Source organism: Epinephelus fuscoguttatus, linkage group LG4 (assembly GCF_011397635.1).
Source record: "Epinephelus fuscoguttatus linkage group LG4, E.fuscoguttatus.final_Chr_v1".
Lineage (NCBI taxonomy): Eukaryota > Metazoa > Chordata > Actinopteri > Perciformes > Serranidae > Epinephelus > Epinephelus fuscoguttatus.
In genome coordinates, this window is record NC_064755.1 from 39713167 (window position 1) to 39740494 (window position 27328).

The 27328-nt window shown below is 41.0% G+C and overlaps 1 protein-coding gene across 1 annotated transcript; it reads left to right on the forward strand.

Annotated features, from left to right (window-relative positions):
- The first annotated feature begins 3813 nt into the window (after positions 1 to 3813).
- cln6b (CLN6 transmembrane ER protein b) lies at positions 3814 to 19408 on the forward strand. The gene is made up of 8 exons (XM_049574588.1): positions 3814 to 3897; positions 8067 to 8187; positions 8613 to 8711; positions 8817 to 9005; positions 10803 to 10858; positions 12009 to 12131; positions 18735 to 18863; positions 19025 to 19408. The coding sequence occupies exons 1-8, from the start codon at positions 3815 to 3817 to the stop codon at positions 19170 to 19172; spliced, it is 948 nt and encodes a 315-aa protein (XP_049430545.1). The 5' UTR covers position 3814; the 3' UTR covers positions 19173 to 19408.
- The last annotated feature ends 7920 nt before the right edge of the window (positions 19409 to 27328 follow it).

Genomic DNA, 27328 nt, shown 5'->3' on the forward strand with positions numbered 1-27328 from the left:
AGCTAGCCGGTTAACACTAGCTAACATGCTAACGTTAGCGAGCTGGTCAACGAACCGCCACTTTTTTAGCTCCGGTGTTGATTCAGTTACTCCGGTACCTCCTTATCCGCCGTAAAAAAAAAAAAAACAATCTCCTGGTGATATTTTAATTTAAAAGCCGAAAACGCGTCAAATAGTTCAAACACTGACACAAGCACTTTCACCTTCTGCTACCTAGTCACTCGCCGGAAGTTGCAGTTCAACGTAAAAATACCTCCGACTGGAACTTTCTCCAGTTGATATATGGTCCACCCCGCTGACTTCCTCCTGAAAAATAAGAAGAAACCAAACAGCTTATTCCACAGTGTCAATAAAAACGCACAAAGTAATATAATACATATATAATGACAGATTTATGAAAGATAAATAAATGAATGAATGAATAAATAAATAAATAAATAAATAAATAAATAAATAAAAACCATCAAAGATTATATTGACCTTTATTGTACATTTTGTGTGTTGTCTGTTTTGTTTCTGATCTGTTCTCATGTCCAACACATTTTCTGACTTCATAATATTTTCTATCTAGTCTGCAGTCATTATCTCATAACATTACAATAACTCATGACAAAACAATTATTCATGATATTAACGATGATTTTTGATATTCATAAATGAAGAACTACAAAGATAAAACAGTACACCACAAAGATGCTGTACAGTGTGTAACTTAATGTAACTTGTAGTATACTTTGGATTTCCTCTCTTGCAGGAAAGTCCTGATCACCTTCACTTACATTCACATCTGGCTTGCTGTAGATTTAAAATTTTAAGTGAAAATCTCTCAGTTAAATGATTCATTTGGATCTGTGGTGAAGAGTTTCATATGTAGTGACACCTGTTTGTTCAAAGGAGGTCTTATGAAAGGCTGCCTTGTAATGTCCCATATCTGCACTCTGAGGAGGAGCTGCTTGAGATGATTTCCCAAATAACTTAAATGTGAAAATGCATGGAATGCATAACACTATATGCAACCTTGCTGATGAGTCTAACTTTAGTGTACTTCAAAAAATGAAAAACTTGTTGACAGTTTTAAAACTAGCCTGCACATGAGGAAATAGTTACACAGACATGTACAGTATATAAATAACTCCAGACAGTTTGGATTGTGCCCAGAAAAATGAAAATTTGAATATCTACATCAACTCCATGACAACTGGACAGACTCCATCTGGGTCATGGGTGAAAATGACTGAAAGATCCCAAACACCCACTCAGCTGAATTTGTGATATTATATTGTTGACAATAGATTTTGGATTTACAAAAATCAACAAATAGGAACTAAAGCATTTAACTCAGTACAGCCTCACAGAACTTTTACGACTGCATACTTTGTTTTTCTTCCAAGGCAACCTGTTTGTGGACCTTAGCATTGAAGTATTTTGTTAAAGAGATGTGATCACTGCAGCTGAGCTGAGCTGGTCTGAAAATGCTGCTGTTTCAACTACAACTGGAGTTTGAACTTGGGCTTGCCAAGTTCAAACTCTTTGTTTACTCGCAGTATTAAACAGATTAATCCCCTCTAAGTATGGATGGCAGATATCATGAATCTCCATTGTTAATGAGAGCCTTTTGTTCAGTCCAAAATGCCTGTGACTAATCTCTGTGGCTGCACACAGATGTTGTATTGACGACCTAGTGGAGTGTCGCCTCTTGTCATTGTAACATCTTTGGTGTGAGGAGCCCATTGTCTTTGTAGAGATTTGTTTTTTTTCCTGCTAAGCATTTGCTTTATGATGAAAACTCCCTAAAAATGGCATGCACTTCAGAGCCAAGCAGCAACCTCCAGGGCTGAAAAATGAAGCCAACATTGAAGTTCCAAAAACTGCAGTTCCTGTAACGGCCACTTGAGGCTGGCTCCAAAACAGATGTCGTGTCTCAAATGACATACTTCTGTTAGTACACTTCCATGTAGCATACTATGTGCACTATGTACTCATTGGCGTAGTGCCGGAAATGACGACCGCACATTAACTAGTTGACAAACTAGCATTAGCATTCACGTTATCATTTGCGGTACCAAATCATTACAGACTGCTAAATTAACCCAATAAGCATACTGCTGGCTTATACCCCACAACAGTAAAGTGGTGCTTAGTGCAAAAACAAATGTATTTGTACAATGCAGCGATGTTCACGGTTGCTCAGTCCTCGGCCGCTATTTCCAGTTTGAAAAGTGGTCCCTCTTCCGCTAAGATGGTGACCATTGAGGGCGAGAAGTGTTCCACACTCAACTTCTTGACCGTTTTGAGTGCACCATCCGGGTACTCATAGCGCACTGCATTTTTCCATACTTCTCAGTCAGAACGCACTTATGAACTCAAAATATTAGGTGTAAGTACAGAAGTACGCGATTTGAGACACAGCAAGAGTCACTCCCCACAGACCCCCATGTTACAATGCTCAACTTTACAGCAGATATAATCATGTTTACAGCCTGGTACAAAAACAGTTTTGGTCTCCAAAGCTAATTTCAATGTACATAACAACTGCACGGGGGTGAATTTTTATATACCTCACCTGTTTACATTTAATTAAGACATAAAGTTATGCATAATCAAGAGTGGGATAGCACCATTTTAGTCACTTTAGAGATATGGAACTTTATAAAACTCCCCCGGAGGATTTAACTGATCCAGCTCACAGTTTGGCAGCAGAATCTCAAGACCTTCATGATGCCTAATTGCAAGGCTTCCTGTTTTTGTGGAATGGTGTGCCCAACTTTGCATTTCACAATCTTTCCCAAATACACACACATACCAGTCCAGGCGTGATGACTATACATGCCATATTGACTAAGAGTCATAGCGCCACCTGTTGACCACAGGAAGTCAGCTTATGTAACAAATCCAATTTACATGACCTTAGTTAGTAGAAACAGGAAGTGGTATAAAATTTGCAATAAGTCAAATCAGCAGCGCTCATTCCAAGCAGGAAATGCCATCTAAGTCCTGCGTGCAGTGTCTAAAATGCAAAAGCCATATTGACAGGTGTCCCGCCAGTTTCCCCGAGGTGCATGGTACGAGAGTGAATCTATTGCTGTTAACAGCTTTGATGCATTTTTGTGACTCTGCACCAGCCTAATGTTCTATTCCATATATTATTTGAGTTGCAAAGGAAGATTGCTTAAATACTGGTGAGTTCATATTTTCAAAATGACTTTGACCTTGAGTGTTAAAAGTAACTGTGTGGCCTCTTAAATACTTTTCTTACCGTAGCTGATGCACGTTAACTGTCTTCATTCAGCTCCACTTTTCTTTCAGTCACATTTTGAGGTATTCATGATCTGTGCAGTGAACTGTGTTCATCTGAAACCAGATTAATGCTGTCTAATGAAAAATTGGGTGGAGGTTTATACAGATTACAGGCTTATGTGCTGGCAGATCAACCTGCAGTTTAACTCAGAGGCTGCTGTATTTGATCAACAAACGATTTGTTCCGTACGAGGCTTTGTTTCAGTTCAAGGGCAGCTGTGAGGAGCTGTGTGAAGCTTCAGCACCGACAAGAGAAGAGAGAAGTCAAGAGATGAAACAATGAGGAAGAAAAGTCAAGGAAGCAGCGCTGAGGAAGATTTACATGTGAAAGCTACTCAACTTAAATGACGGAAGAGTTTTGGAGCTGACAGCATCAGGATTATCACGACTGCTGACCTAACTATCTCTCACTGAGACTTAACAACAATATCACAGACCTGATAACATACAGTGTACAGCTGAGGAGGCCTGCATCTGTATTTTGATATAAAAGACATAGTTTTAGAATAACAAACAGATGGTGAGCTGGAAAAGAGAGATGCAGCCATCCAACCGGAAGAGACAGAACTCTGCTCTGCATGCAGCAACTCTCATGTGCAGGTTTGTAAAATTCATTTTTTATAATTAGTCCTGCCTTTGGATGTTTTTACATATCGTCCTTTTGAAACAAACCAAACTCAGTCCTCAGAAAGTGCACCAAAAAGTAGACCAACAGAAAAGGGACTCAGTTCTCTTTGTGGTCAACTTCAGCTCTGATGAGGCCTCAAACCTCCTTCCGTTCACACTATAGCCTATAGATGATATTAATGATGTACGTAGGTTTGGTTTAACTTTGACGTGGCACTGTAGTGCGGTTATGAAGACTCTCACCTTCAGATGAACTTAAATTTGGAGTAAAACCTCTGTGCTGTAAACAGTTGCCGTTTGATGTATTCTGCATTCCACATCTGGAGACGTGCAGTATCTTCCATGGACTGTTCTAGCAAACACCTCTTGGTGCAACTTAGACACATCTTCAGTGATGTTTCCTGGGGTCACTGGGTGTTTCGGGTCTTTCAACATCATACAGTCTCGCCCAGGCGACCCAGCCGGGGTTGATCAAGCCCCAGCTTGTGTCTTAGTGGCTTTAGTTGTCCATGGATCCCCCGCTTGATCCACAGCCATCTTGACATCTTTTCTGCAGCATCAGTGATGTTCTTGATGGCTCTCCTTGTATGCAGTCCCTTCACTCCCAGCATCTTGAGTACCCTAATGAGAGACTGGCCGACGAATCCTCTGCATCCAACCTCGATAGGGTTGCATTGGGTCCGCCATCCCCTGCTTCAGCACTCGTCTGCCAGCTCCTCATATTTGGCCCTCTTCCTTTCAAGGCCTCCTCCATCTGGTTTTCCCAGGGAACAGTCAACTCCAGCAGGACCACTTATCTTGATGTTTCTGACACCAGCACCATATCTGGCCTGAGTGTGGTCTCTGCGATGTTCTCTGGGAATTTAAGCTGTCTCCCCAGGTCGACCAAACTACTCCTCGTCTTGCGTCCTTGCAAGCGTTACAGGCCGACGTGGTTTCATTTGTGTTTTCAGGCGTCCCAGTGCAACAGCATGTGATCTAGAGGGCTAAATACAATGACAAAGAGCAAAGCGAACCTGGAGCACTTTGTGTTCACAGTGCACAGATTCATCTCGGGAGGTGGTCTGAGGATGGCTTACTTCAGAGGGGTCTGAGTATTCTTGGAGTGTTCAGATATGCACAAAAAATGCAGAGTCTAGTTATCCACACAGCTCTGTGATGTTTTAAAGGTGCACCTCCTGGTTTTGTTAAGGCACCCGAATCACAAAAGGTTCTCTTAGCTCAAACAAAACTGTCCATTTCTTGGTTTTATTCAGATGAGGTGAAACTCCTTAGTTGATCCTTTGCAGTTGAAAAGCTGCAAAGTGGTTTGACTGGATGGATTTCAGTCTCTCCTGATGGGATTAGACTTTAGCATGACGAGTGACTGCTCTCTGGGAAAGAAGATTTTTGAGAGTATCGTTAGAATATTTAGAGAAAAAAGTCAAATATTACAAGAAAATCTTTTATTGCATTTACACTTTGAATGTTTTCTACCCTGTCGGGGAGAAAAAATGTTTCATTTAGAATTTCATTGTATTTTATTCAAGAAGAATTGACAATAAACTTGAACTCAAAGGACAAAAGTGTAATTTTACCAAGAAAAAGTGAAACTTTATTCTTGTAATCTCTTTTTTTAGTGTTCCCAATACTCTGCAGTACAATACTCTCCATGCCCAGCTGGGTGTGTATCCTGGAGTCAGTCTAGAGTTTGATTTGGATCCCTCGATCATCATGGTTTGTTTACTTATGGATGTGAAATGGCTGAAGAGTTCTGTCCTGTGCTGCTGGTTTCCATCTTTAAATTCCACCCTGCTGCTGTGCTTGTGACCAGCTCCTCTCTGAGAATGGGGCTGTGGGTGTCACTGGGAACAACCTGATTATATAATGAATGCTGAATCCAAATGAAAGCATCAGGACATTAGCCTACCCTCTGCTGGATGTGTGACAGAGGAACAGATGAGATTAGAGCTGGAGAAAATCCACTTTCTCACAGTTTGGGGTTTTTGGAAGGAGAGCATACGTCAGGTCACGACTGCCTCTGGATTCAGGACCATTCAGTGCTCTCTGCTTTTTTCATCTTTTAAAAATACCTCCTCTGCCAGCCCGTACATTCATGTTATATCTTTTTAGTCATGGTGCTGTAGCAGTGTGGCTCTGTGGATGGCAATAACGGTCCACCACTCTGGTTCAAACTGAAATATCTCAGCAACTGCTGGATGGATTGTGATGAAATGTAGCTCATCGTTCATGTTCCCCTCAGGATGAACTGTAATAACTTTGGTGATTTAGTGCAATCATCAGGTCAACATTTTCACTAAAAAACACAAATGTGAACCTCATGGTGACACTAGAGGAAAAGGTTCAGTTGCAAGAAGAAAATGTTGGTATTGTATATTTCTGCAAACCATGAATACATTACATTTGTTTCATACATGTTATATCAATGTTGATAAAGTGATGTAGTATATAAGCTGACTTTGTCATCAGGAGGTGGAGGGGATGGTGGATGGCAATGGTACCTAGGCAAGATGCCAAAAAAACAAACTCAAAACCAGCTGTGTTTTTAGCAAAATGTCACAGCTTTTCCGCCAGGATTGTGCCACCAAAACTGGTAAATGTAATTGTAATAACAAACAAAACAAAAAAAAAAGAGTACTTGAGGTTTTAAAGGTCCAGTGTATAGGATTTAAGGGGACATATTGGCAGAAATGGAATATAATAAGTATGTTTTTTCAGCAGCACGTTGGTGCAGTGGTCAGCATTGTCACCTCACAGCAAGAGGGTTCCTGGTTCGAACCCCAGGGTAGGGGAGCCCTTCTGTGTGGAGTTTGCATGTTCTCCCTGTGTCAGTGTGGGTTTCCTCCAGGTGCTCCAGCTTCCTCCCACAGTCCAAAGACATGCAGGTTAATAGGTGACTCTAAATTGGCTGTAGGTGTGAATGTGAGTGTGAATGGTTGTCTGTCTCTATGTGTCAGCCCTGTGATAGTCTGGTGACCTGTCCAGGGTGAACCCTGCCGCTCACCCAGTGTCAGCTGGGATAGGCTCCAGCCCCCCCGTGATCCCAACAGGATAAGCAGTTACAGAAAATGAATGAATGAATGAAGTATGTTTCCTTTAGTGTAGAATCACCTGAAAATAAGAATGGTTGTGTTTTTGTTTTCTTAAAATGAGCCGTATATATACACAGGGAGCAGGTCCTTGTCCATGGAGACTGCCATGTTACACTGCCATGTTTCTACAGTAGCCCAGAATGGACAAACAAAACATTGGCTCTAGATAGGGACATTCATGTTTTTGCGTTTTTTAACATCAGTCACCATCGTTAGAAGCCTGTCTGTGACAGCCGAGTCAAAAAGTACAGATTTTTTAAATACAAAACTGCTTTATTCAGTGATTTTAGTGAAGGAAGAGAGCTCTGCAGATAAGTTGGCTCCTGGTAAAAGCCTCCTGAACATTTGGAAAAGGGTGAACACACATTAGCATGTGGTGAGTGAGCAGCCCATCTCTATCATGCCGAAACAGATTTGTTCTGTAATGTGAGGCTGCTTTATTCACTGTTTTTACTGATTTTAATCACCTGGTCTGTTTGTTTTGGAGAGGAAGAGATCTCTGTGGATAATTCAGCTCCTGGTAAAAACCTCCTAAACAATGAATACTGGAGGAATTCTAACCAGGATAAGTTTCAGCTGGTTGCAATCCAACATTTCTTCTGGTGACTGTGTTGTCACCAAAGTGAGTGGGATTCATCCTCTGGGGAACATGAATGTGTCCTTCAGCCAGGAAGTAAAACTCACTGAACTGCTGATGCTCTGTGGTGATTCACAACATTTTCACATTTTAGTGGCTTCATATTATCATATTTATTTGCAGTTTATTATTTGTTTCACGTTTGTATTTCTCCCACTTGTAGATATGTGGTGTTTCAGTAAATGTTTCTATTTCAGCGTTGCTACATTTTGGTTTATTTTCTGAGCCGCTGATCTCAGACAAATCCCATCATGCATTACAACATTAATTTACTCCACAATGTGTCTAGAAGGCAGCCAGAGTGGCCGGCTACATAATTACCTGCTGCTTTAGTGAACCAGACGCCAGTTGAATTAAATAAAATGAACCTCTCTGCACATTAATCTGTCTGTGACATATCGTGTGTTCTGCAGCCGGGCGGCCAGTTCTGTGGAGATGGAGGCAGTTCTGTCAAAGCCTCGGTTCCATTTGGACCTCTGGCTCGGCTTCACCGTCCACAACTGGATCCTGGATGTGGGCCGGCCTGTTGTCATGGTAATAGGATGATTAACTGGTCTCCATTCCTGCAAGACAAATTTAAATTTTTATGATTAACTGTGCTCATTTATGGAGGATAATTTCAGCCAGAAAATAAAATGAACATTTCCATGTTGTATATTTTTATTTATTTATATTTAATTTAAATTAAATTAAATTAATACTTAAAGTGTTATGAGGAGACTCAAGAAATTGTCCCTTTTTTAAAAAAAAAAAACAATTTTTTTTTTTTTTTTTTAGATTTAAATCTGCTCAATCCCCAGCCCCGACAGACAGCTCATAGTGAAAGCTGAAAGAGAAGCTGCACTTAGTTCGGCCTGTTTTTAAAGTGATAGAAATCTAAATCATAACTGTTATTTGAATCTTTTAAGAGAGAAGTTAAACTTGAATCTATATTTTCTTGTTGCCTGAATCTTTTGCAGCTCATCCTTCCAGCAGACTGGTTTCCTCTGAACCGTCCTGGTGCTGCAGAATACCTCCACATACTGTACAACATCACCACACCGCTCATCCTGCTCAAAGTACCTGAGAGACACAACATGCTGCTACACACATGCAGTAATACACCTATATACAAAAATGTCTGTGTAGTCGTTCACATCACGTTCAAACTTGTGTTCTTACAGATGCTTGAACGCAGCCCCAGGACGCTGCCCCGGCCTGCTGTCCATCTCGGCATCATTGCCGTCGTCATGGGAACCAGCCTCCACCTGGCAGCCGACTCCATCACCCGACGGCTCTTGGTGATTGGCTACCAGCTGCACCTGTCAGTCAGAGAGAATCCAATCATGAGGAACCTCAAACCGTCGTCTCTGGCACGTTCCTCTGAATCTGAACACATTTACATGTATTTTATTATTCTGTGATACATGTTGTGACGTCTGTGTTTTGTTTTGTTTTGTTTTGTTTGTTTTAAACAAACAAAACAGCTGGGTGCAGTCTGTTGTACTTGTGACCACACCCAGCAGGGCTGTAGAGTGGTATGTAATCATTGTGACATCACAGCTACACAGGGTGTGTCTTCTTCAGTTAGTGATCTCCTACATTTTCCAGAATGCCTTTGATCAGCCATCTGAAAACAGGTTTGACCGTTATGCTTTCAGCTACATGTGAAACAACTGGTTAATTAATCAAATAGTTGACCAACGAATACACTTATTATATTTTAATTACCCTAATGATTTAATTACCAAAGATTGCTCTTGATAAAGTAAAACCTTCAGTCAGTGTCAACGTATTAGATTTTTCTGCAGCTTCTCTGGAAACTTAATTAGATTGATGGGTATTCTAACAGTTGTTTTTTCCAAAAAGGGTCCCTAATAAGGGTCAGATGCAGCCCCGCTTTTAACTGTGAGTTATAACATATCTGTAGATATGTGCCTCGTAATTCAAACTTTCACCTATGTCACATGCAAAAATTAGTCATGTAATCTTTTAGTTGATGCAAGAAAATTAATCAGCAACTGCTGTGATAACTAATTTATCTTTTAAGATATTTTTCAAGCAAAATTGTCAAACAGGAGATTGTTCCAGGTTCCCAAAGGTTAGAATTTGCTGCTTCATTAAATATATTTGGGTTTTGAACTGTTCAGTGACAAAACATGACACACAAAGATGTTACATTGTGCTCAAAGATATTGTGACAGGTAGTTTTCACCATTTTCTATTTTTTTTTTGGTCAGATCCCTAATTGAGAAAATAATGGTCAACTAATCGATAATAAAAATAATCAGTAGTTGCAGCCGGATTTATTTTTTTTTAATTTTTAATTTCTAATTTTTTTAGCAGGAAAAACAGCTGAGAAATTAAAACAATAGCAGGTAACTCGACTTAAAAAGTGTTGCCCCACACAGAGTGATGAAATAGCATGCAGACAAGACAAGCAGAGAAAAATAACACTAGTTAGACAATATTATTCTTTATTTATCTGAGTCAAAGTAAACCTATTCTTTTGAAGTAAGTAATCAAAAGTATACAGCATTTAACTGAAAACAGTGAAATCTATACAGAGATGGGATACATAGAATGTCAGGGGCTGAGAAACAGACTGGTTGTCGACAGGATCTTTTAATGGTTACAATTTTCACCCAGAGGAGAGAAATGTCTGTATGAATGTTTGAAGTATTTCTAATGTGATGTAATGTAGGACTTTATTCCCCAAGTGCAGAAAAATGATCTTAAACCGTAATTATCATCAAAAGACATGACATTTGTCTTGATATTACCATATTTAGTAGACTGTAATTCATTTCCTTCAGAGTACGTCCTTCAGCTAAGAAGCAAAGTCACATTGCAATTTATTTATAATTGTCTCAAAATTACAACTATAAACATGTTTCTGATGCAACCTCCATCTGCCATGAGGGAAATTAACGAGGTGAAATTAAATTTGTGGAGAATATGAGGTGACCTTCCTGTGAAGACATGGCAGGAATAAGAACAGAACACAGCAAAAGCATGTGTAGAATGCAACGGACCCACAACTGCAAAAAGCATTTTTAAGGTAGAATAGTTCTTCAAAGACACAATACAGGAGGATAACGGCTCTGTTGAAACTATCACTAATAAGGGCTCAAGTCTATTAAACTAATGAACATTATTTTATTTCGCAGATCGATGCCTTTGAGCTCCTGTTTTACTTTGACGACACCCTTGGTCATCTGATGTGGTAAGAAGTCTCAAAACTGTTTGACTACCAGCTTTCATTCAGTATAGAGCCACACCAACACACCATGAAATCAACTGTAACGTTACAGTACCTGTAAATATCAGATTCTCATGTCAGAAAAAGATTTAAAGATAAGTTTGTTGATATTTGTGTTTGTCCGTCTGTCAGTATTGTCTGACTTCTTGTCTCTGGCTCTCAGCTCCAAGCCCATTGGTTCTTATTAAAGACGTTAATCTTTTAAAAACAAAAATATAGTTTCATTTAGTTTTTTTTAAATGTCCTGTAGTTTAATCAAGCAAACAAGAGGGATACTACAAAACTGGAAACCTGTTCTCCTCCTCTGCTCCCATCATCTGTGGTGTACCCCAAGGCTCCATCTTCGGACCCCTCTTATTTGCCCTGTATATGCTCCCGTTAGGCTTCCATAAATACAATATTCTCCTACCACTTCTGTGCAGATGATAACCGAGTGAACTGGGTGATAACAATAACAACGCAGTTAGGTCCCTCCTCAACTGCCTCCAAGATGTGAAATTTTGGATGGCAAAAAACTGTCTTGAAATAAATGATAGTAAGACAGAAATTGTCTTATTTGGCCCCTCCAGCTCCATCCAGGGTATAGCAAACCACCTAGGGCCCCTGACGCCTAACCTTCATACCCAGGCCAGAAATCTTGGAGTCATCTTTCATTCAGTTTTAAAATTTGACAAACAAATTAACACTGTTGTGAAAGTTTGCTTTTTACAACTTAGAAATATTGCCAAACAGACTGAGCCTCTCGTTTATTGACCTAAAGATAGTCATAAACGCTTTAATGTCCTCTCTTACTTACATACTTGCTATTTGTGCATGTTTTTGGGTTTCTTACATTATTTCTCTTACATTTTGCTGTTACCTTGTTATGTCATTTTACTTATTTTATTGTACAACACTCTGATTGATCTTAAAAATGCTTTAGAAATAAATTTGATTTGATTTGAAAGTTCACAAAGTGAGCTACCAATGCTTGACAATCATGGACAAAAATGCACTTCAGGACATTTGGAAAAGTATTTGTGCTGTGACGGATGATGTTTCACAGGTCTCTCAATAAGGGAGCAGAGCGTCTCAGCTGTGATCGTTCCTTCTCTCCTCTGTCGGTCTCCTCCAGGTTTGTTCCCCTCTTCCTCGTCCTCTTCCTCTTCTTCAGTGGTTGTTTTAGTCACAGGAGACAGGAGGAGAAGATGCCGCCGGCAGGGTGGATGCTACTGGTCCCCAGTGCCGCCTACTACTGGTGAGATTGCTTTACTATTAGATCCCACAGAGAGTCTGTCTGTCCTGTAACTGAGCAGTCACAGGTTCAATCCCAGCCATGTCTCTTATAATACATACAACTAATATAAAAAAGCAAACGTGTTTTGACGGACCCATAATGCTGACAAAATTACATTTCCTATTAAAGCTACTCTTCTTGCATTTCGCACAGCACTTAGAAAAAATGTGAACATCCACAACACCCGCCTCCCTTCAAAAATCCCATCCCCCTCCTGCAACTCCACCTCCCTCCAAAGGCCTACTCCCCCCTCCTCCATTACATCCTCATTACGTCTAGACGTAGGCGTTGGCAAGGTAACGTTAGATACACGCAAGAGGAAAGCGAGTGTAACGTTACCACCAAGACAGACAGACACAACCCCGGAGTATTAAAACTCAACTGGAGTGAGTTTTAGAATAAGGTTACAGTGCTAACTCTAGATAGTAGTGTATATGTTACTAGTAAGTGGAAACGCACAAGGAAGATAACGTTATGTTTGAGAGGCTACGCTACAGTAGGCTAACGTTAGCCATTAGCAACTGGATGCTGTGTTGTCATATATAACGTTATAGCCTATGTTACATTAGAGGCCAGCTAAAAAATACCTGTCCAGCAGAAACTCTGCGACCATCTCGTCCCTTTTTAGCTCAGGATGAAGCTGCATCAGTCTTCGCCATTGCTCGAAAGCAGAGCCAGTGTTGACCTGAGTTTTGTCTCTTGCAGCATCGAGTTCTCTCTTAGTGTCAGCTTTTTCTGCAATATTCTTTCTTTTGCCAACTGATTTTCCTGTTGGAGTGGCTAGAGGTGGAAACGGTGGTCCGAATTTGTCTTGCCATTCCACGTGGGGAAGACAGACGCTCGGCCAATCATTGCATTCAGTCCGAATGACCATTATCAAGTGGATTTTGTTTCTAAACCTTACCACACAATGACCACAGCATTGTTGAAACAGAAATTTCAACGTGCTCACTACATAATAACGTACAAATGTAACATATCCGTGGTTTGCAGAAACATACAATGTCAGCATTTTTTCTGGCGATAGGTTGGTATCGTACTGTGATTGATATCCGATGGTGCATATTTACTGCTGGTATACGTTTCTTGAATATGCACTTCAAAAGCAGTATACAATAAAGATTACATAGTACATACTGTGCAAAGTTGATGTGTAATATGTATACATCCAAATAAAAGCACATGACCTCAAAGATCCCTCCACTGTGTAATCCACTCTATCTGTTTAATCATGACAGAAATGCCTCCCTTCATGCTGATTAGCCTGTATGTTGTTTTCTGATAACTTCACAGCTTGCTGTTGAGTCTCTGGGATAATCTCTTTAAGTACTTCTACTTTGATGTCCTTGTGTGTTTTCCTGTTTTTGCTGCTGTTGTCTCAGTGGGGAGCCGATCGACCGCAGAGTTCCTCACATTGTGTTTTTATTGACGGAGAAGCAATTTAATCTCTTACTTCTGTCCCAACTGGACGTCAGTGTTTGGATGAGCGTCTCTGCGTGTAAATGTACCAAAGTCAAGTGAAGAATGCCAGATTAGTTTTTGTTTCTCTTCACACAAAGCTGTTAGCACAAACTCAGTGTAGATTGATGCTCCTGCCACCTGCCAGTGAATCTAATCACCATCTCCAGATTTTCTTCAGTGACTCCAGTCAACACAAAGTCAGTGATCTTCAGTAACTTGCTCAAAGACACTTCCACAGGACACATCAGCGACTGATAGATCAGCCCAGTCACCACAAGAAAGTGTTGGCATGGTGCATCGCTGCAAACCACAAACATGTTACATGTATATGAGCTGACTTTGTCATCGGGAGGCAATACAATCATACAACAATATATGTTGACATTGTTCATTTCTGGACACATTACATTTATGCATTATTATATAGTGGGTACACTGAAATTAATGTTTCAACAATGCTGTGGTCATTGTGTAGTTAGGTTTAGGACAAAAAAACACTTGGTAATGGTTAGAAAAAGATCATGTTTTGGCTTAAAATACTTGTTTTTGGTGGCACAATCTCTACTGAAAAAACAGCGCTGGGTCATTAAGAAACATCTGGTTTTGTTGTTTGTTGGTCTTGAGCAGTGATCTGCAGCTTGACAGGTGTCTCGCCGAGGTGTCACACCATCCAACATCCCCTCCACCTCCTGACGACAAGGCCGACTCATACTTTGTCATATTAGAAAAACTGAAATGATATGTATGAAACTAACAAGTGTTACATATTTGTGATTTGCACATATTCCATACACCAGAAACGTACCACATTGTCTCCTGGCGACTGGAATGATGATGCAAAAGACGTCACAAAGAGACAGGAACATTTCAAAGAATTAGTGACAAAATTATTATGAAATTATTGTATGTAATTTATTTTAGTGTTTTGCAGGTGTGAGTAGATCTAGATATTTATTAGTGCGCATCAAAAGAAGACTCACAAATAATTTTTTCCATGTATTTTAACTATGTGAAGAATTTCCTCTGTCTGCGTTGACTCAGCTCCCGTTCATTGTGCGCTCTACATAAACTGCCCGGATGCACGAGGTGCACCGAATACAGCCAAGTGAGGAGGAAACGTTGGAGAGCCATGATATGTGTTATTCAAACATATTAACTGACCTGATTAGTGATCAATACAAATTCTGAACTTTAAAGGGATAGTGCACCCACAAAATGAAAAATCAGCCATTATCTACTCACCCATATGCCGAGGGAGGCTCAGGTGACATTTTTCCAAGCAACTTTTTATGTCGGGGCTTCAGGACACTTGGATCACTACGGATGAGCAGTATGGAGATATTTTCTGGTTTCAATTCTGTGTTCTTGGATGTTTTAATCTGGATCGTAGTCAGCCATTAGGTGTACAGTTGTGCTGCTACCCACTTCCAACTCAGATCTCCGTAAGTGTTGTGAGGACTCTGAAACTTCCCCAGAGCCTCCCTCGGCATATGGGTGAGTAGATAATGGCTGAATTTTCATTTTTGGGTGCACTATCCCTTTAAAATCTGGACTGCAGTGAAGCCAGTGAGTGGGATTGAAGTTACCCAGCTAATACAAATTGTTTTCAAACTATTTTGTGTAAGTGTTTCCGGGGTGTAATGTACAGGCCTGTACAAATAAATCACACTTGGATTACTAAATTAGGAGTATATGCTATTTTAGGGTGACCATATTTTGATTTCCAAAAAAGAGGACACTCTGCCCGGCCACGAGATAGCCTACTTAAATGATACTCGCAGTTTACTCAAAGGTGCCTTATAATTTTAATATATTTAAAGATTATATGTATGGATAGAAAATTCAGTTATATTACAAAATAATATAAGACAGAAATTCAGACAGGCCCCTATAGATAGGGGACACATACACACACTAGAGTGTGGCTACCTGATCCGAGCCCGACGAGTCCCGATCGATGGGTCGTTCCGGATTCAGTCAAAAATGTATTGTAGAACCCTAACCTATAAATAACACCTCCAAATGTGTAAAGTGTACATTCTGAAAACATTCATCCTTCCTTTTACAAAATGATGATAAACAGCCTGAGATATCTAAAGAAAAATAAGTGCAATTTCAATAATATATCTGTTTTTCCACGTTAAGCGAGTCGACTACTCACATGCGCATAACCACACCATACTAAAGAGGAAGCTATTGAAGAAGCAGGGTTAGTTATTCCCTGCCTTACAGAACATTTACAAATCAAATGTTTTGGCAGTGCCTCAGCAGCAGGGTTCCACTAATACTGGAGAAGATAGAAGTCTGACACAACTGCCGATTAACAATATTTTAAACAGTGTGTGATATCTTTAAATATGAAGAGAGCTGTATTCTGGTCAGGTGAAAAGCCTTGGATGCAGCATTTCACATGACGTAGGCTCCTCACAGTTTAACTCACTCCTTCATAAGTGTGTTGATATTAGATGTGCTAGGTCAGCCTATGGGCCTTGTGGCGGGTTTTTACATTGTGTTGCTGTGTTGTAGTCTGACAGATAACAGTTGAACTAAAACTGTAGCTAGTATCTGATTATCAATACACCTGAGGCTGTGTGTGTGTGTGTGTGTGTGTGTGTGTGTGTGTGTGTGTGTGTGTGTGTGAGTGCCTCCAGGTGTTAGTAATAATTGATCAGGTAGTTCTCAGGTGTTGCTGACTAATTACTTTACTCAATGAGGACAGCACCTAGAGATGAAAGCAGCGTTCAAGAACCATGTCTGTTTTTTTTTTAAGTAGTTTTGTCCTTTGAAAACAGTTTATCCCTCACATCACTGCTAAGTGTAGTTTCTAAAACTTTAAAGTCTTAGAAACATATATATATAGCTATAGGCTATCACCGTCCTTGTTTTTTGTATTTTTTGAAATATTCTTCACAATATCTTTAAAAAAATCTAATTTCACCATGAGGTGTTTTCAGAAATTTATCAAAATAAAACATGAATGAACGCTCATTTCCATCCCCTCCTGTTGAGTGACTATTAGTATAATAACCATCCAATCCTCACATTAATATATAATAAACAATAAATAAGTGTACTATGTAAAAAAGTACACATAGTAAGTCTGTTCATCCTTTGTATTTGAATTCGTTGTCCTTGTTGCTGTGCTTTCCAGAGGGCAGCATCCACTTCCAGGGAAGGGAGAGGACAGCCGATAATTTTTTGGGCTGTGTTTATGACCCTCTGCAGAGCCTTTTTGTCTGCTGCTGTACAGCCAGCGTACTGTAATGCAGTACACCAGGATACTTTCAGTGGAGGCATGACAGAATGTTACCAGCAGCTGGTCATTCAGATAGTAGCTCAGTCCATAGGGACTTGGGTTGGGAACCGGAGGGTCGCCTGTTCGAGTCCCCGTCTGGAACAAAATATGGAGCGTGGACTGGTGGCTGGAGAGGTGCCAGTTCACCTGCTGGGCACTGCCGAGGTGCCCTTGAGCAAGGCACCGAACCCCCCAACCGCTCACCAAGGTGCCTCACCAAGGGCAGCCCCCCCACTCTGACATCTCTCCAATTTGTGCATGTATAGGTCCTGTTTGTGCATGTGTGTGTCTTTCGGACCTGTGTATAATTGACAAGCAAGAGTGAAAACATTGAATTTCTCCTCAGGGGGATTAATAAAGGAAATAAACTTAAACTTAACTTAAGTGCATGCGTTGCTGAGCTTTTCTGACAGCAGCTGAGGTGTTAACAGACCAGGTGAGGTTATCAGTGATGTGGATACCCAGATATTTAAAGCTTGCAACCCTTTCCACATGGTCACCATCTATAAGCGGGAAAGGGTCTGTGCTGCGCTTCTGAAATCATTGATGAGTTTTGTATGTTTATCGTCAGATTGTCGGCTGAGCTCCGCCTCACCAGCCTCTGGATCTCGCCCCTGAACGCTGACTCATCTCCCCGTGATATCATGCCAACCACTGTTGTGCCATCTGCAAATTTTATGATAGTATTTGTCGGGTGAGCAGGTGTACAATTGTAAGTGTACAATGTGACGGTGGAGGAGAGATGGGGTCCGAGCTTGACAGACAGCGTACTCAGGATGATTATGTTAAATGCAGAGCAGAGAGCATTCTCACATAGCTCCCGCTGTGTTCCAGATGGCTGAGTGCTGAGTGAAGAGCTATGGTGATGGTGTCTTCTGTAGATCTGCCCTGTCTGTAGGCAAACTGGTGCCAGTCGAAGTCTGTGAGTTGGCTGGTTGCCTTAGTACCAGTCTGGTGGAGCTAATTCTCCAGCTGGAGCCATTAAAGCACCACAGAAGAAGAAGAAGAAGAAGAAGAGGGGATTGAAACAGCTTTAGTCAAAGCTCAAAAGACAGAAAACCAGCTGGAAGAAAATGATGGACTCTTTTGAAAATGTTTCTTGGTGCATTAAGTCCTGCAACAACAGAACCAATACGGGGTTCTGGTGAACACCTGAAACATGAAACCATTATTACTCAGAGGGTGCTTTCACACCTGCCCTGTTTGGTTTGGTTCAATCGAACTCAAGTTAAGTTGTATCCTACGTGAGGTTTGTTTGGGCAGGTGTGAACACAGCAATCACACTCAGCTGTGCACCAAAACAACCAGACAGAGGCCTACTTGAAGAGGTGGACTTGGTCCGGTTACAAACGAACTCTGGTGCGGTTTGTTTGTGGTGAGAACGTGTTCCGACCTGGATCTGAACCAACTGCAGTCACATGACACATTGTTTGGGTTAAACATGCATCAAAACATTGTTTTGTAGTTGGAGCCGCGCCTCGTTTTCAAACTGTATGCTTTGACTAAAATGAACAATGACAGCAATATAGTCCACGATGAGCAGCGCTAAAATCAACCTGCGTAGTTGTCCCTCCATTGTGACATTAGAAAGTGTCACATTTATCTTGCCAGTGTACTCTTCTTCAACGTTTGCTTTACTTCCTGGATTTTTCCCACATGGAAATTCTGACCAATCAAGAGCAGCTTTCTCACACAAGGCATTTGATCTGGTCCTCTTGTAAATGCTGCCGTGAGAACACGAACCAACTCTAGGCAATTATACAACTTTGGAACAAAATTACTCCAATCCTCCTTGTTTCTCGCATCAGGTACCTGATCACTGAGGGACAGACCTTCATCCTCTTCATCTTCACCTTCTTTGCCATGACCGCCACAGTGATGCACCAGAGGAGGCGGGGCATGGTTCCCGACGGCAACGGCCTCTTCATGCTCTACAGGTATGCTGGAACAGGCGCACCGGCTGTCCTGATGATGTTATACTGTATCTCTGGAACATTCTGTATGCATCTAACTTTTTGATTCATATTTAAAGCTGCATGGTCTGCACTCCAGCAGGTGTACAAAGTCTGAAGTAAAGTTGTGTTTCTGTGGTGGATAGTTTCTCTGCAGCTCTTTTCCTGGTGGCGCTCTGGGTGGCCTGTCTGTGGAGCGACGGTGTCCTGAGGAAGAAGCACCCCGGGCTTATCTACATCCCACAGCCTCGCGCCGTATACACACTCCACATCCGTCAGGGCACCCAGACGTAACAGAAGTGCTCATTTAAAAAAACACTTTCTCCAACAGACATTCAGCCTTCCCTCTGTCAGTGAGTCAATGTGTCACTTTAATCTGACCACATGCAGGTGGAACCAGACGCTCTGTTCTGTAGCTACCAAGTTTTGAGGGGACAGATAATGGATTTCCTCTGCTCTGGTTGAAACTTTCAAATGTTGTAATGGCAAAAAAAAAAAATTAAGGTTGTGATCAGAGGAGGACAGAAATGTCTCAGACCACTCGAGGCTGTCCGAGTGTAACTTAAACATTTTCAAACTTTTATGCCAAGCTTAGAAAAACTTAGTAAAAAAACAAAAAAAAAAAAGTAAAATGTGAAGTGAGTCTGTCTCAGGGTGGATTTTACTAACAATGATGTTAATTCAAGAGGCCCTATTATGCTCAATTTCAAGTTCACACTTTTATTTTGGGTATTTCTAGAACATGTTTATGCCAAATAACACTGTGTTTTTGTCAATGTGTTTGTGTTGGAACACCTGTATTCACCTTCTGTCTGAGATTCTTTGTTTTAGCACCTGTCTCTTTCAGAACCCCTCCTGAATAAATAAAAAAAAACCCAAAACAAAATAATCTGCTCTGATTGGTCAGTGTTTCTGGGTCTCCCACATCTAAGTAGCCCCTTTTACACTGTCTCTTCAAAGTGGGAATATCAAACCATAATGCCACCTCGCTGTTCTGTATATAAGGTATGATCAGGGAATGGAGGACAGAGTTGTCTGGCCTCTGAGCCGTGAACAGAGGTAGTAACAATGCCAAAATGATGTCTGTATAAATGGGACAGCCAGCAGGACGGGATCATGGGCTGCACAGGTGTAGTGTTTTCATGACGGATCATGTGTGTGACCAACCGTGGGAGATTTAAAGAGTAGGTGATAGCAGTTAGCAGCTAACTCAAAGACGAACACCAGCGGCCACAAATTGAAAACAATGAAGTCCAGGAGCTCCTTACACTCTGAGCAGGGGACGAGATCAGCTGTCATATAACAGAGACAGTAAATGGTTGTTATTGTCATCTTATGCTGATGTTATTGTTTAAAACAAGCAGCTGTTGCACTAGAGGCCGGGTCCATGTCATTGGTCCGACAGCCCATTGGTCCAACATCCCATTAGTCCAACTGTCCACGGTGCTGAACGGCTCCCGGTGGGCGTATTTCTGCCTTGATGGTGCGCCGCAACCGGCTCTGGGTCAGCTGGGAAAGGCTTGAGACGAAGTAGGCTCACGGATTATGTGTTTGTCACTTTCTTTTTCATTTTAACCCACACCATGATCTTTTTCTAACCCTAACCAAGTGGTTTTTGTGCCTAAACCTAACCAGATCTTAACCACAGGGCATCATGATGATTTCAGAATGGACTTCAGAACAATGGGTTTAATATGGTTGGAACAATGGGCTGTCGGACCAATGGGCAGTTACCTAGAGGCCGACACTGCTGAATTACACGTCATGCCCATCGCGTCCCTTTTCATTATGCAATGCCAGGATGCAGTCTGTAATCACACACAGGATCCAGAATGATGTTGCAGGGGCTCATTAGGCAGGGGTCCATAGAGAGTACTGTTGGGGGACCCACTCTCTCTAGAGCAGAGAATGGGCCCTTGCTAGTGATTCATTTCGCCACCTCAGAAATACACCTGTGTTTAAAGAAGAACTCACATTAAAATAAAAATGCTGTCATCTGCTATATATGCCCTCGAGAAAGGCAAATGCATCTCCATCAGTGTCTCTTTTTATCTTTTGTAAAATAGTCAGTAGCAATCTATAAGAAACTTTTATGGCCCCTTTTACAGAAACTATAAAAACTATAAATAAACCTAATTTAATGAATAATTTCTCATTTTATTTGGTATTTTTGTCATATACAGATTTGTAGTGATGATTGCTCAGTAATATGTATGTTGATGTTGTCCAACATCAAGTCTGTATGTGTCAATACTGTAAAACATAGGGTTAGCTATTTCGATGCAAAATCTGGTGCTGGGGCCCATCCTAGCTACCGTACACCACTGCGTTTGATTCTGTGTTAAAAATGCAAAAGTGGCATGAAGAAGGGACTCCATAGCTGCTCTATAGCACGATCTCTGTATAACAAAGCCTAGTGTCTCTACACTGTCATTGCAGCCAGAGAATGACTGTAACAAAGGACAGCAGCACTTTCTATCGTGAAATCACCAATCACCAATAAAAGCTTCTGAACATAACCGGACATGTTCCAGCAGGAATATGATCCAAAATCATCAGCGACCATGTTTCCCTGATGTTAGCATGAAGCTACATGTAGCAGTGTATGTACTGTAAACACTTGCAGATAAACATATATAGCAATCCATCATGATCTGACGTAGAAAAACAGCGGATTCAGAACAGTTCAGACGCCTGAGGTTTTTACTCCTTTTTACTTTGACCACCTTTAATATGAACATCTGACAAAGTTTTGTGTGACATGATGACATTTTAAAAAAAGTGGTATAAGCTAAAGTTCAGTTCAGAACCTATTGTCCCACTGAGACAATGTCCTGATAGATATGGACACTAACGTTACGGGAGGGGTCAGGAACACTCACACCCACTCAGTGTTATGTTAATGAACCTCAAACAGTCTGCTTTATTGAGCAGGGTGTGGAGCTCCAACTGACCCTTGATGAAAGTAAAAGCCTTGAGGGGTGAACTGTCTGTGATTAAAAGCATACAAGTTTCTCCCATGATGGTTGTAAAGGTTTAAATGTCGGTATTTCAAATCAACTTTTCACTTCTTCACTTGCTAAAATATTTCTGTTGTTTGTAATTATGACCCTTTCTACTCACCTTCTCTTTCTATTCAGTTCGTCTATTCCAAATGTGTTTATTGTCTGTTCTTTCCTTTTGAATATTTTCAAGGCCATAGCTTCTTTTGAGGACTTTATATAAACATGTTGAAACACCTTTATTTGTTAACATGTGCTCACAGCACATGTTAACAAATAAAGCTTGCCCACACCAGCATTCAAAGCGGCCAAACTGCAGTGAGCTAGAAAAGAAAGATTCTTTGTCAGTCCACACAATTCAGTTTCACATGCACACATGCATTCTCAGAGTGCTTTAGATAGGTCAGCCATCATACAGCATCCCTGGAGCATGTTGGAGGTTTGTTGCTGTGCTTAAGGGCAACTCAGCAGGATGCAAACTGGCACCTCTCCAGCTGCCGGTCCACACTACATACTTGCTCTGTACAGGAACATAAACCTGTGAGACACTGGTTCCTGAGCTTCTAATTTAGAGGCTTTACAGCAGTGGTTCCCAACTGGGGTCCAGATCTGTTCTTAGTCATTAGTCCATGGTCACAGTTTAATATATTTAGTGCTCTATTTTTTTATTTTCTATTTTTGTTTTATGGTTAGAAGAATAAGAATCATTATATAATGTCAATCATGTTTTTGTTACCTTAAAATGAGCCACTCGGGTCCTTGTCTGCAGCGATCACCATGATGTACTGCCATGTTCCTACAATAGCCCAGGATAAATAAACTAAACACTGGCTCTAGGTAGTTACATTTGTGCTCATTTTTGTGTCAGGAAAAACACAATTTTTTTAGTTAAGTTATCAAAGAAAAAAGGTGAGCACAGGTTAGCAGTTGTTGGGTGAGCAGCCCACCTCATACATACCAAACAGTGTAGGAAAAACACCATTTTTTTAAAGCATGAAACTTCTTTATTCACTGTTTGTACAAGTCTAAATCACCTGTTTCCTTTGCTTCAGAGAAGAAGAGACCTCTGTGGATAATTCAGCTCAAGGTAAAAACCTCTTGAACAGTGAACACTGAAGGAATTCTAACCAGGAGAAGTTTCAGCTGGTTGTATCTGCAATCCTCCTCCGCCACTAAATCCCCCTAAATCTTACACACTGAATCTTTAAATCAGGCCAAATATAATTTTGCAAGGTAATCTATACTATATACTATACAAAACTATACTATACTATACTATTACTATAAAATTACGAAAACTCTGTCTGTCTGTGTGTCTGTTCCACGTTTTTCTCCTCACTGACTTGGTCAATCCATGTGAAATTTGGCACAGTGGTAGAGGGTCATGGGAGGATGCGGATGAAGCAATATTACATCAATTGGCCAAAGGGGGGCGCTATAGCAACCGATTGAAATTGCAAAATTTGAATGGGCATATCTCATGCCCCGTATGTCGTAGAGACATGAAACTTTGCACAGAGATGCCACTCCTCATGAGGAACACATTTGCCTCAAGAACCCATAACTTCTGCTTATATAGATTTTCTGCCATTTTGAATTTTTTGAAAAACACTTCAAATGGATCTCTTCCTAGGAAGTTTGAGCGATCTGCATGAAACTGGGTGAACATAATCTAGGGAGCAATATCTAAAGTTCCCTCTTGGCAAAAGTTGGAAAACTTACTAAAACTGAGCTTCTATAAGGCAATGAATATTGCGGAGGGCGTGGCTCATCACATAAAGGTGTATAACATCTCAAGGGTTTCACCCATCACCACGCAACTTTGTAGGCATATGACCACACATAATCTGAGGGGACCCCTCCATTATTGACCCCATCAAACAAAAGAGAGCTAATTCCTTATCTAGGCCTAACCGCCATATGGATTTTTACTAAACTTGGTAGATATGTAGAACAGGACGCCTCAAGGTGACTGGAGAAATTTAACTCTAATTGGCAACTGGGTGGTGCTATAACAACAGAAAAATGCTTAAAATGGCTAAAATGCGACCGATCGCTGTGGCTCCCCCTGTGGACCAATGTTTTGGTTTTTTTTTCTAATGTTTGGTATGACTAAGTCATGGTATGGTATGCTGTACATAATCATGGAAACTGTCAGTGTGTCATTCTGTCAGTCAGTCAGTCAGTCAGTCAGTCAGTCAGTCATTCTGTCTGTCCCACGTTTTTCTACTCACTGACGTGGTCAATCTATGTGAAACTGCACATAGACATTGAGGATTGGCATAGGTAGAAGGTGACAAAGCTACCAATGGGTATGGACTCGTATTAATAATACAATTTAGGCATATTTCTAATGATGCTGGATGGCAGGATTAATTATTTTACTTTGTGTGATTAGCACATTTAAATAGCAATAACATATCTCTTTGTTTGTTTGTTTGTTGACTGGTTGAATAACTCAGACATTTCTGATGTTTTCTTTTGTTCCTGATGTTTTCATCCTATTTTCTGAAAAGCAAAAGCCTGCTTCGAGAAAATTGCTAAAGATATAAAATATTAATGACATTTGAACAGCAAATCCTCCAGCAGATCTTTTCCTGCAGCACAACAGACCAAATTAAAACTGCTGAAATTCCACGTTTGGCCCACTCATGAATATTTGTGGATTTTATCCTGCAGCTCTCCCGCAGGTCCGTTTAAAGTGCAATGTGTTTTTATTTTACAGCATGTCCACGAGGCATCGCTGGTCTGAAAAGAACTGAACTCATTAACTGAAGCATGTGTGAAGTTCAGCTATAGTTTGTTTCATTTAACCTCTGGCTCCTGCTGATATTTGTGTTTACCCTGTTTGCTGTTTTCTTGATGGTGAATGAAGCTGCTTTTTTCTGTGGAGGCATGTGGAAAACGAGTCATTCACATGTTGGAGGGAATCACATATGGAACATTTAGGTTGATCCAATTCAGCCGTGCAGCATCTATTCATTACTGTACTCAATACTATGCCAGTAGAATACAGCTTTAAGCATGTACAGTGAGATCTCTACACCCACAGGAGCAGAAAATAGAGCAGTGTGTGGTGATGTGGAGGAAGGATACAACAACTTTTACTACTGTTGTCCTCTCCATCTGCAGCGCACAGCTCAAACCCTATTTGTTTCACGATGACTGTTCCAAAAAGAGAGAATACAGCAGACTTGAGTAAATAACACCTGATTCTAGAAACATTCCTGCACTCAGAGATTATCTAGATGAAGGTACAACAAAAAATTCTTGCAGTGGACACAAAACAAAGTGAAGCTTTGTATTTGACATGGGATGTTCAGGAGCTGGTTTAGCAAGCATGCACAACATCCTGATGACATGGAAGAGAGAGAAAAACAGTTTGCTGTTGTCCCTGTCAGCTGCTGCAGCCAGAAAATCTCAATCAGAGGGGTTAGGCCAGACTGGAGCTGAGAAACACACTCCTGTGACAGCGTCAGTGTGCTCTTGTATGTTGACTCTGCAAGGGAGGGGAGGTGGGAATGGGGAGGGAGGGTTCAGAGTGGGAGACATCAGCTGTAACTTTTCCTCTGAATGGAAAAATCTAATAAAGTCTCTCCCAGGTTTACTTTTGATTACTGTTACTGTGGTTTGGGGTTCACCTGATCACAACAATGAAGAGCAGAGGTGTGTCTGAGGGCACGATCTGACTGAGGGCATGAGACAAAACATCTGACAGGGCACATTTCTCCCCAGCACAACAAAAACAATGCAAGGTTACATAAAGATTATGGTTGTGTTTCAGTGTTAATTAAAATGTCAATTTAAATGTCTCGACATTTTGACTCTCAACTGATCTTTTCCTGACTGTAACCTAAAGTGCTGTGAGTACACAAACATAACCAGAGGATAGACACAGAAAAGTCAGCAGCGGCTTGAAGCATGAGACACAATGTTTTAACCAAAATGCCAATTTTTCTCAAACCTTAAGCTGAAGTATTTGTTTTTCCTAAACCACAGACGGGACTCTGGTGTCACACACTTGCAGCATAATTGGACAAACAATAATTTAACAACACAGAAACATAATTTCTGGGACACATTGTTGCTCTTAAACAGATAATTGTATTTTATTTCAATTAGAGGCCTTTTCTTCTTTTGACTCACAAGCCTGTTGATGCCTCTGGTTTTCTGTTGTGTTTCCCATTCATCTGCTTCTAAGTTCATCACATTCTCATTCCGACCTGGCCACATATCGATGTTTGGTCATGGACTTTCCACATTGAGATATAATGTGAAAGGTACCCTGGGTGTGTTGGTTGTTGACGTTCTGGGAGGCCGTGTCAAGTTCAGCCTGTTACATCCATTGTCTGTTTTCAAAATACACTCAGTTTTCACAGGAAATGTACAGTTTGCATACAGTCTCTTTCAAAATAAAAGTAGTAAATCGGTACAACTGCGGATTGACATTTTCTTTCCTTCAACAACACACTTACGTGGTTAGGTTTGGAAAAAAAAAAAAAAACAGAGTCTGGCTTTACAATATTTCGGGAAGAGAACACCTGCCTCCCGGGTGAAAGTCGTGGTTTTTGGACCTATCCACCACCCCTCCTGCTCATGGACTTAGACTTCTGGTCACTTAATTTACGGTGTTGTCCAGCCACATTTCCCTCCAATGCTGCCAAGCGCTGTTTAACAATAATGGAAACCAGCCACGATTCATGCTGATGTGACAGGACATCTTTTTTCATCGGTGGCAGACGCTGAAAGTCACCAACCAAGCGCTGGTATTTGACGACTTCGGGATAAGACTGGGTTGGTAAGTTTTGTTTTGCACATGTTTTTAATGCTAAGTTGAATGCAAAAAACTTAAATCTCTACTCTAGGGATTGCACTGTGGGAAGTGAATGCCTAATCAGTATACCAGTCAGGGTTCTGTTGGACTCATACTGGACTTACTTTAAAAAAAAAAAATCTTTTTCCTCATCCAAACTTGCTGCCAACATAACCCACAATGCATCTCTCCCTCTGACAGTTAGGAGTTAGGTCATAGTGTGGTATGCTAGCAGCAGCTGATGTATCCTGGAGACTCGAGCCTTCAGCAGAAATGACCAGCTGGCTGCAGAGCTCTGGTAAACTCTCGTCTTCCTCCCTCCACAACTCCAGATTATTTACTTTTCAAACTTGATGCCGACTCAAGTGACATCACTTGAGAACATTTATCCAACTCCCTCTGGTGTTGTTCTATTTTTAAATCACGTGCAGTAGAACACCCCGACACCCGAAAACACAAGATTGAGCTCAATTTTAATGCATGAATGAAAGATAAAAAAACGGTCTGAATACAAAATGAGAAGTGAACGTGACACACTGAGCTGGAGGGGTGTCCTGTCCCTGTCCTGCCCCTCAGTGCCTTCCCTCCTCATGGATACCTAGCCAGGATCCTCCATCCACTTCCATTACGTTCCT